General features: G+C 42.3%; 1 protein-coding gene across 1 annotated transcript; it reads left to right on the top strand.

Annotated features, from left to right (window-relative positions):
* The first annotated feature begins 5,972 nt into the window (after positions 1–5,972).
* Positions 5,973–9,381, top strand: rdh12l (retinol dehydrogenase 12, like). The gene is made up of 7 exons (XM_019884779.1): positions 5,973–6,139; positions 6,377–6,492; positions 7,249–7,404; positions 7,495–7,599; positions 8,474–8,683; positions 8,853–9,045; positions 9,133–9,381. The coding sequence occupies exons 1-7, from the start codon at positions 6,126–6,128 to the stop codon at positions 9,233–9,235; spliced, it is 897 nt and encodes a 298-aa protein (XP_019740338.1). The 5' UTR covers positions 5,973–6,125; the 3' UTR covers positions 9,236–9,381.
* Positions 9,382–10,716: the final 1,335 nt, after the last annotated feature.

Genomic DNA, 10,716 nt, shown 5'->3' with positions numbered 1-10,716 from the left:
GTGCTAAAATACAACAAAAGAAACGCCATTGTCGGGCTTACGGTCATTAGCGTGGATGTTACGTCGAGCCTCGACACTGTCAGAACCCTTTCAAAAAATCGGCCACATGCGGCTACTGTCAGACTCGTCAGTTGTTTCGTTGGCTAAGAACTTTAGCGCTCAGTCAGTTGGGCAGATGGCCAGTGGGCTCTTTCTTTATCTTATATTAACTTTTGGTGGATTGGTCGGTTAGCTAGTCAGTTGGTCAGTCAGGTAGTTAGCAATTGGTCGGCCGGTCAGTTAGTCAGAACTACACTCAGCCAGCTTGTTATTTACAAGTAGCTTGTTAGCTAGTTAGCTTGCCAGCTAGTAGCCTACTCTTTTGGGTCAGACAATCGTGTAGCTTGTCAAGTTGTTCAGTTTATTAGCTAGTCAGTCACTCAGTGTAGTCGCGGTCAGCCTTGAAGGAGGTCAGCGCCGGCATTCTCACGTCAAGCCTTGCGCAGTACGATTGAGCTTGTGAAATAGTAGAAGGGGGGCCAAATTGTTGCGCAGCTTCCTTGGTGATGTGAAGCATCTGGGACACCACGGGAATATTAATGGCTCTCATCAGAGTTTTCATTCACATGCATATGCCCACCGCCACCACCACCACCACCCCCCGCCCCACCTGGCAGTCGCTTCCATTGGAAACTTTTCTTTCGTTTGACATGCTCACACATTGCAGGTTCTTTCGCCCCTAGACCCCCACCCCACCCTCCAAAGGCCAGTTTGTGTGAAGTCTACCATTTTGGACACTGTGTTGCCAGGCAACACTGAGCGCGACTCTGAGTCTATTCTTGTTTATCGTTGCACTCTTGCGTTGCAAGCATCTCTGGGAATAATACATACCCCCCCGGGACCCCCCCCCAAAAAAAAACACCCTTACATTCACTGCTGGACGCAGCATTAGGTACACCTGCAATTTTTCGGTTATTTACAGTAGAGTGTTGTGTATGAGTTTTTATGCTAATAGCCTGTCGATGGCGATTGGCTGATATATTAGCATTAAGCTAGCGGACTTTCATCAAATGAAATGACATTGTTTGTACAACTCTGTGTTTTGTTTGAAATGTCCGCGTGTAAAGTTATAAGACGAATGCAGAATCGACCCGAGTTTCAAAGGCTTTGGCATTAGCATTGTGCTAGCGCACTTTTTTAAGTTTTGTAGTTCAGTTAAATACACTTGGTGTAATTCTTGTCATTGTATGCTTCAACTTCAATTTGGAACGGTGCTCAGTATGATCCATTGCAAATTACGACCCCCCCCCCCCCACCAAGACTATTACGACCAAATGTAGCATCTTCTCACAAGTTCATTCGTGAGCGTTTTAGCAGCGCTGAATAGATATGGGGGCCGTTTCAAGTCTTACATAACAGCTCGAGGAATGGTTTGGGTGTTAGTTTTGAGAAACAATTACTCCCGCAAACACACTGTGTCCAGAGGTTTGACACTCAAGGTTGCCCTTTTTCATCCATAAAATAAAACTTCTGAAGGGAGCTACGACTCACGACAACTCCCTTGAATGCCTTCACGGTGATTACACGTGAATTAAAGTCCTTTCAAATTTGAGAAGCGAGACATCCAGAATTGGACCGCTGGTTGTTTTCGCTAGCCAAGTGTCCATTTATCAACGTCGGGCTCGTCTTCACCTTAAATTCTCTCTTTGGAACTGCACACAAAGACACGGAAACACACAGAGTGTACAGTAAGGACACGAACAAATAAACATAAAGGATGTGTGGACATGATGTGGTTACACACCCTAATTGCGTTCCGGGCAATTGAAGTTCAATCGGGACTCTTATTTACGCGCCTTTCCAAAAGAACAGCAAATGCTTCACTTTGAGCTTGAAGAGGATTGTGAGTCAGTCCCGGAAAAGTTTTGCAGTGTTGACGATCTTGAAAGGGTATTTATTGCAAAGGCTGTCGTAAAAATAGAATCTATCAAAAAAAAAAATTTTGTTTTTTTACTATTGTGAAACATTTTAAAACCTATTTTTGATATTTTAAATATTTTTCCACATTATCGTTGGTATATTTAAAAAATATATATATTTTTTAAATGAAAAAAGAGTCATATAAAAATAATAGATGTATAGTGAAAACAGTGCATTGCATGGGTATATTATTAAGGAGCTTCTTGATATAAAGTAAATGATGCTAAAATAATTTCAATGTAATCATGAAACCTTGTCAAAGTTGAATATAAATAAAACCCCCAAACAAAATAATTTAGAAATAAAAATCTAATACAATATAAAATGAATATATAATCATACTGACGATCATATAGCGGATACAATGATGACATTTTTGAAGATTTTGAAGACGGAAACACATTTTATACGCGAGACAGTTCTGGAGTTGCTCAGCCAGCAGTCCAAAGTGACTGAATGCAGGCCCCCGTGCCGCTCTACCAAGAGCACCTGTTTCCTCTCCAGATGGAAATAAAACAGAATCAAATGGATCATTTCGTTCACCTCATTACAGAGTTGCCTCGGTCCATTTGTAACGTTTTTAGGAAACACTTCAGTTTTGTACCGTTACCTGAATGACATCAAGAAAAAAAATAGCTAACACACTCGTACGTTTTATCCACATTGCGATTTTTTTCCTTCAATTTTAAAATCATTGTTTAAAGAACTGGGAATCCACGTTTATGACGTCACTGCACGTCAGATGCCACCGCTGGGTGGCGCCACGAAATTCGCAACATCTGGCCGCCGTCAACCAACATTGTATTCTTGCGTGGGAGGGGTGCTACCAGTTGGGGGCGCTAATGTACCAATGGAGTGCTTCGCGAACTGCCAATTGAGACCACAGAAGAAAATGAAGGACGAACAACATGCTCGTTAAACGCGTTTTGTGCTCACTTGTTTGCAAATATCATGACTGTATTTCACAATGCATTAAAAAAAAAAACTTTCGTTGTTTTTTTTTCTTTCGGGAAAGTGTAACGTAATATTTAGAAAATTGTATTGAAGTGAATCTTGGATCAAGCACTTTAGCAGCTGATAATATCACAAGCCCACATAAATAACCTTTATGAGTATCCAGGGAAGAAACATTCCACATTCAACATTCGTCTTGCCTGGGAAAATGTGGCCGGCTACGACACACGTCCAACTTGGGAGAATTTCACCGCTAAAATGTGAGTTTGCTTGCAGACGGAAGATAATGTGTGTGTGCGTGAATGATTGTGATCAGAAGGACATTGGTTTGTGTGTGTGTGCGAGCGTGTGTTGTGTTTCACACGCGCGCACACACACTGGGCGCCAACCGCCCGACTGACGTTAAGTGTAGCATGAAAGGTGGCAACGGATGATGATAATGACGATGTTTATCATTTGGCCCAAGAGAGACGCGACCTTGAAAGGATTTTGGTTGTAATGTAAACATGTCTCGTACTTTCCTGTTCTTCTACAAGATTGACTCGTGCGTGACCTCCGTGGCAAGATACTCTCAGAAGCTTTTTTTTTTTTTCTCGGCATATTGTGAGGCCTTCTTAAATTGTATTTATTTGCTTTTTACTGACCTGACTTGTTGATATTAGTCGTAGCAACAGCCGCAGTAGTAATTGTTTTGTAATCGTAGTATGGATTTCATTTAAATGTAATTGTGATTTAAAAAAAAATGTTTTTAAATGTACATTTGTTATGGATTGGTTGTTGTTGTTATTATTACTCGGAGTAGTAGTAATTGTAGTAGTCATATTTGAGGTAACAGTATCCATCCATCTATTTTCTAACCTACTTTTTCCTTACAAGACTCGCGGGCGTGCTGGAGCCTATCCCGGCTGTCCTCGGGCCGTAGGCGGGGTACACCCTGAACTGGTTGCTAGCCAATCGCAGGGCACACAGAGACAAACAACCATTCGCACTCACAATTTTTTCTTGACACAGTATTCAGATGAGCAATTCCAGTCTTGGGCTCACAATTGAAGATAGCGTTAGGGCTTAGAGCACCACCTAGTGTTGTGGCATACACTTAACAACTTTCAACAAGTATCTGATCTGATTTTGTCGGTTTTGTACGTGGAAACCTTCCACTTGCACTTCACCGTACGTACACTTGCAAGTCATATGGAACGTGTTTGTTCCAGTTCCACCTACGCAGGATGTCGTTTGTTTGTTTGTGTTGACTTCCCGTCTGTGCCAAAATAAGAGAATGTGCGTCCTATCGAGCAACTGCGGCGCTCTAGTTATAGGTAATGGATTGTTCTCATGGTTTATTCAGCGCATCCTCCCTCCGCCCCATTGTTTTGGGGCCTCTGGGAATTTGAAAATGTGGCGCCACTGCTCGGGGTCAAATAAAGTCTGATTCTTTTTACAGGTGACCCAAACATCCTTCCTAAAGAATCAAGTCATCATCATCATCATCATCATCATCATCATCATGCATGCATGGATGGACACGAACAATATGATCCCCTGTTCAAGTTGAATCTTTACTCACTTTGAAATGCAACTTAAATTCAAGTCTGCGTTCCATGAAATTGATCTAATTTTCTCCTGATAGTCTATTATGGTCATTCTTTGAGTTTCATTTCACATTCATGTTTTCCTCATTTGTTCAACAGTTCACACACGTTGACAGAATCGTTCCAAGTGTATTTCACAATGCCGGACTTTACTCTTCCACGCACACACACACACACACACGCATACTCCCACACATACTCAAACACTCCTTTTCTGACTGATTAAGCAAAAAAATGGGAAGTCCGTGTTTGCTGACGCGCAATCAGCTGCTGAGTTTCCTGTTCTTGTGACCTTGTGTGCAAAATCCTCCAGTAGGTCATTGAAACAATGCCCAAGCACAACAAATCAGGGAAAAAATAAATACACAATCATAATTCAAAGTGTAAATAAAGCAACAGGCTAAATTTAGCTTCCATTCTAAGGCTGATTAGCCAGAGAGAAACAGAGGCCTCAACGGCCAGTCTCTCTTTTGGTTTTGAAACAGATATTAAAAATAAAGAATCATCGTTATTATCGAAACAGCAAAACTGAAGTACAGCGTGATTTTCTCGTTTGTTGTTTGGAACGAGTATGAAAAGTAATAACAGTTTAATTTGGGGGATTCCCGGAAGTTGTTTCCGACAGCATTTCTAGTCTTGACCATGAGATGGGAACAGCGTGGCGGCTGAAGACGATGTAGGTAATGAGCCATTGCCATCTTAAATTCCATCAAAGGTCACTATACACATGTGGAGAAAATTATTAGTAACCCTTTGTTAATGAATGAGAGAGGATATAATATTCAATTGCCAAAAAAACACGGACCCAGTTAATGTTTAAATGGACACAACCTCCAGAGAGTTAAAACAAAAAATAACAGTTGTTCTGTCAGCATTTGCTGCCCCCTGTTGGACAGTTCTATGCGCGCATTGTTAGGTGCTTGGATTTTGATGGTTACTTCACAAATAATAAAAAAAATCACAAATCGCCCTTAAATTTTGTTATAAAAATATTTTAATCGCACCTCACATGCTGAACAACTCCAACCGTTAAGCATTTTAAACATTTCCAAAGAAAAATGCTCTCGGCCTAACTTTTTTCCGAAATTGAACGCAGGCTTGTGAGGGAGCGGAGGACCCATGTGATTCCTTTTAACCAATCAACATTCAGGTAGGGGTGTTACACCCACCGTCGATTGGTTTAAGTGACAGTCAGTCAATTTAGCCTCCACCTAGTAATTTTGCTAAGCTTAATAACGAGCCCTAAGTTAAACGTAACTATGAGCATTAATACAATGTACATTATAAACTTGATAATGATTTCTGCTCACTAAAACACCCATGACGTCTCAGCGTTTTTCGAACATTTTCAACAAATAAAAAACATGTCGGCACGGCGTGAGTCTTAAATGGAACGCACTCTAGTAAGTGGGCGGACTCTCGTGATCTTAACCAATTGCCTGTGAGCGAGGGCGTTAAATCTCTCGCTAATTGGCTCAATTGTGAGTCGGTCAAGTGTAAGGACGCCACTTCTCCGTCGCGGGTTTTGGCGTTTAAAGTTGATGACGGCGTTTTTATAACTTTCTGCGTGAGTTTTTGCGAATTAGTTGTTGTTTCTTTTCCTGCCGGCTTCCAGAAAGGACCATGCAGTCTATAAGGTGAGGACATTAGCAAATCAATGACGACTTGAGCTAAACCTCTGCATAATTTCTTGTTGTGTCTAATTGACAAGCTACAAAGTAATCGATGAAACGATTTCTCGTAAAGTTGGTACTTGGGAGTTTTCTGTGGCCTTTTGCACAAGTTTTATCACGATTGTTAGTTTGCTTGTCCGCGACACCACAGCTACTTTACCGGTTGAGTCACTCTGACGTGATTGCTCAATTATGTGGCAGGAACCTGTTCCGTGCTCCTTGGGCCAGCGACGTGAGGCTCGAGGGCAAAACTGTGCTCATTACAGGGGCAAACACTGGCATCGGCAAGGAGGCGGCGGCCGACCTGGCCACCAGAGGTCAGTGTGAGCAAAACAAACACACCTGGGATGCTGCCGGATTTTTATTATTATTATTATTATTATTATTATTTCCTTTGGGTGGGATCCCGAGTCGCTCTTGTTATGCATTTACTGATTATATTAGTTACCCCTTCATCAAATATTGACGCGTTGCAGCTCCATCACGTGAGTGCAACCATGACGTAGGGAAAAAAGTTGATGACTGCCTTAAGTGATTTAGCGAGCGTCTAAGTCATTTTTGCCCATCTAGCCTTGACATCCACCACTTCAACTGTTGTCTGCTGTCTTCACGGTTTTAAAAAAATCGTCGACTTGGTCGGAATTCGTAAACGCACGACCTTTATCATTGTTTTCAATGCGTTTGGTTTATTTCGTGGTTTCTAATATTTTGCTGACAACAACATTGTTTTATTAGCCGTCAGCATTGTTTTGTAATTTTTGCTTTGGGCGTTGTAGTTTAGTGGTTTCTTCTGCCGGTCAGAATATTAGGAACATCTCTCACGGTGACGTAACTCAACCACAATGCTGTATTATTCAACCTGTTCATTTCTCAATTCGGTCACTAGGGGGCGCGCTTGTGTAGTAGTTCCACTTGATTTCAATTACCTCATCATTTACAATCACAAACCATTAACAGGTGCAAAGTTTTTGAAAGTTTCCATTAAATAATAATAATAAAAACGGCTGAATGAATGGCAGTTGACTACAATTTAGTTATTTGTGAGATTTCAAAAATGTGGTCCTGTTTTGCAGGGGCCAAGGTGATTATGGCATGCAGGGACATGGAGAAAGCTCAGGTGGCCATCAAAGAGGTTAAAGACCGGTCCCTTAATGAAAACGTGGTGTGCATGAAACTTGACCTTGCTGACACCAAATCCATCCGAGAGTTTGCGCAGGCCATCAATGAAGGTGAGTTGTCCCTCAGAGATGCGCCCAGGATCCCCTTTAATTATCACTGCCAAACGTTCCTGTGATGTTTTTTTTTTTTTTTCATTCTAGGGGAGTCCAAACTGAACATCCTAATCAACAACGCTGGCGTGATGGTGTGTCCATACAGCAAAACTGCCGATGGTTTTGAGATGCAGATTGGAGTCAATCACATGGGTGAACTAGTATTTACTTTATTTTTTTAATTGCGTGTCAATACCGTGCAATTTACTGTACTGAATTGTGCTCTGTGAGACTTCAGTTGCAATCATGCAATTTGGAAAGAGGAAGTCAACATGTAAAATATGTCTTAAATTTGGGATTTTTTTAAAAAGGTGAAATTGGCAACATTCTGAAGTGTGTGTGAGTTCTTGGAATGTTGAAAAACAACTGAAGCAATCGCTTCACAACAAGTGAATGCTTTTAGCATTGGTTAGCATCCTGCTACCAAGTGGTCAGGTTGTTCAACAGCGTGAGGAGATTACGGCCAAGGTAAATGCGGCTTTTATGACTCAGGTCTTACGGCCACTTTTATAACCTTTCACGTTGCATCACGCTTGATTATTTGTTATGTCACATTTGATTGCTTTTGTTTATTATTAGTGTGATAAGACGCACGGGTCACTCCAGTTTACAAAAGTGGCCACAAACACTGACTGCTTGCTTTTGCTAACCGAGGTGTTGTTACTTGTTAGCTTTTATTAACCCAAGAAACTTATCCCATCTTGAAACCTGAACCCTGTCTTAAACCTTTATCCTGGCTGTAAACCCTACTTGGAAACACTACACCGGGCTTCAAGGCCAAATTTAAAACCTTGCTCTGCCTTGAAACCCTAATCCAGCCTTTAAACCTGAACCTGGACTTGAAGCCCTATTTTAAACCCCTAAACCATTCTTGATTTGTTAATTTTTAAATTCTAGGATATGTTTTAAACCTTATCTTGAAAACCTTTATCCCTCCTTGAAACCCTACCCCTTGTTTGAAAGAGTCATTTGAAATTTTCACCCTGAGTGTCCTTTTTGATTTGTCCCAATTCGCTCACCTCCCCAGGTCACTTCCTGCTGACGTACCTCCTGCTGGATCTCCTGAAGCGTTCATCTCCCGCCCGCATTGTGACGGTGTCCTCCATGGCTCACTCTTGGGGCTCCATAAACTTGGACGACATCAACAGCGAGCGCGCCTACGACAAGAACAAAGCATACGCGCAGAGCAAGCTGGCCAACGTCCTCTTCACGCGCTCCCTCGCCAAACGCTTGCAAGGTCGGCGCACGTTTTTGGCTTAACCCAAACACAGTTTAAAACGTAATTTGAAACTTTAAACCCTGTCAAAGCTGAACCTTGAAAACCTAACCCAGGCTTGAATCCCTGATTTGAAACGATGACGAAGTTTTGTTTTGACCACCGGACCGTGTCTCGATGTGGTCTCCAGGCACGGGCGTGACGGCGTACTCGCTGCACCCGGGCGTGGTCCAGACGGACCTGTGGCGCCACCTGAACGGGCCTCAGCGCTTCGTGATGAAGATAGTCAGCCCCTTCACCAAGACGTCGGCGCAGGGCGCGCGCACCACTATCTACTGCGCCGTGGAACCCGCGCTGGACCAGGAGAGCGGCGGCTATTACAGGTAAGCAAGCGACCAAATCGCCAGCTCGGGAGGGGTGGGAATGCTCGGGCGCCCGCTCAGTCACGCTTGTTTGCTCCTTCGCCGCAGTGACTGCGCCGCCGCCAACTGCTCGGCGGCGGGCAAGGATGACGAGTTGGCGCAGAAGTTGTGGGAGCTCAGCTGTCGCATGCTCAACATCACGTGGGATTGACTTCCGCGCGCACTTCCTGTTTCGCCGTCTTCCGATTGTTTTATATTCGTAACTCGGCTTTTCTTGTTTGGAGTTGTCCTGTTGTTATCGAGTTTGTACTGAATGTTTTTGCTTCTAATAAATATGGCACATTGGTTTAACCTTCACTCCTTGTTGGAATTTACTCCAATTTTAGTTGCATGCTTGCAGAAGTTTTTGCGTGATTATTTTTTTTTTAAATTGAAATTGTAGATGTTCCATTTGTGCTGTCTCGGCGTTCTCGTTCTAATCTGGTGTCATCCTCCCCAACTGAGCATCAAAGTTCATAACGTGACTGGTGCGCGGCGCATCCACCGAGGTCATATAAAAGATTGAAGATTAATAAGTGCAAACCTGCCTGCTTGTTTACGGCCTTTCCGCACGCCTGATAAAACAATCGCTGATGGAACGATCAAACGCGCCTAAGTGTTAAGACTCGATCACATATCGGATCAAAATGAACACAGTCTTGCATAATGGCGGACAAAAAACAATCATGTTGATTTTCTTACATTGAGTGTGGGAGTAAGGAAGAGGCTCAATATAATTTTAAGGATGACATCATACCTGGGAGAAGAGGAAGTAAATAAATACTTGCTGTATGACTGAAAAGATGCATCAAATTGTTATGTCATGACCTCATTTCATTCCATCTTCCAGTCCGGTTTGGGCACATGAAACCTAAGTTGTATCCAAAAAAAAAAAAAATTGCTGGTCTTGGATACACTGATCACATCATTTGTCTCGCGACAGAGGCACAGGACGCCGAACTGAGGTAAGCTCCATTCACACTTGTTCGAAAGAGCCATTTACAGGAACGTTTTGATTGACAGCATTAAAAAAAAAATTACATGCTAGAGATAAAATCAGAATAGTCATAGCTCTCTTGATTATGTGTTCCTCTTTTGAGGACGAGGGTTAAAAACTCAGCAAGAAGATGACAGAAGTAGACTGGAATACAAAAGTGCCAGACTGCAGAAGCAATAGGTGGGAAGGCAAAAGAGGAAGAAAAAAAAAAAAGTCTTTATTCTTGCGGAGAAGAAAATGAGTACAGGGAAAAAAAAAAGTCACTGCTTATCCTGAAGGAGAGGGAGGGGGGCTATCTCAGCTCACTTTGGGTGTAAGGCGAACCATGTATAGTAAGGTGTTTTTAGCCCCCCAAAAAACGACCATGTATCGTAAGGCATTTTTAGCCGAAAAAAAAAACGACTATGTATAGTAAAGCGTTTTTAACCGAAAAAAAACGACCATGTATAGGAAAGCGTTTTTAGCCGAAACAAACGACCATGACTAGTAAGGCGTTTTGAGCCGAAAAAAAACGACCATGTATAGTAAGGCGTTTTTAGCTGAAAAAAACGACCATGTATGGTAAGGCGTTTTTAGCTGAAAAAAACGACCATGTATAGTAAGGCATTTTTAGCCGAAAAAAACGACCATGTATAGTAAGGCTTTTTGGCTGAAAA

Source organism: Hippocampus comes, unplaced genomic scaffold (genome assembly GCF_001891065.2).
Source record: "Hippocampus comes isolate QL1 unplaced genomic scaffold, H_comes_QL1_v1.1 scaffold501, whole genome shotgun sequence".
Taxonomy (NCBI): domain Eukaryota; kingdom Metazoa; phylum Chordata; class Actinopteri; order Syngnathiformes; family Syngnathidae; genus Hippocampus; species Hippocampus comes.
The sequence above is the reverse complement of the archived record's forward strand: the minus strand, read 5'-3'. Positions and strand labels throughout refer to the sequence as shown.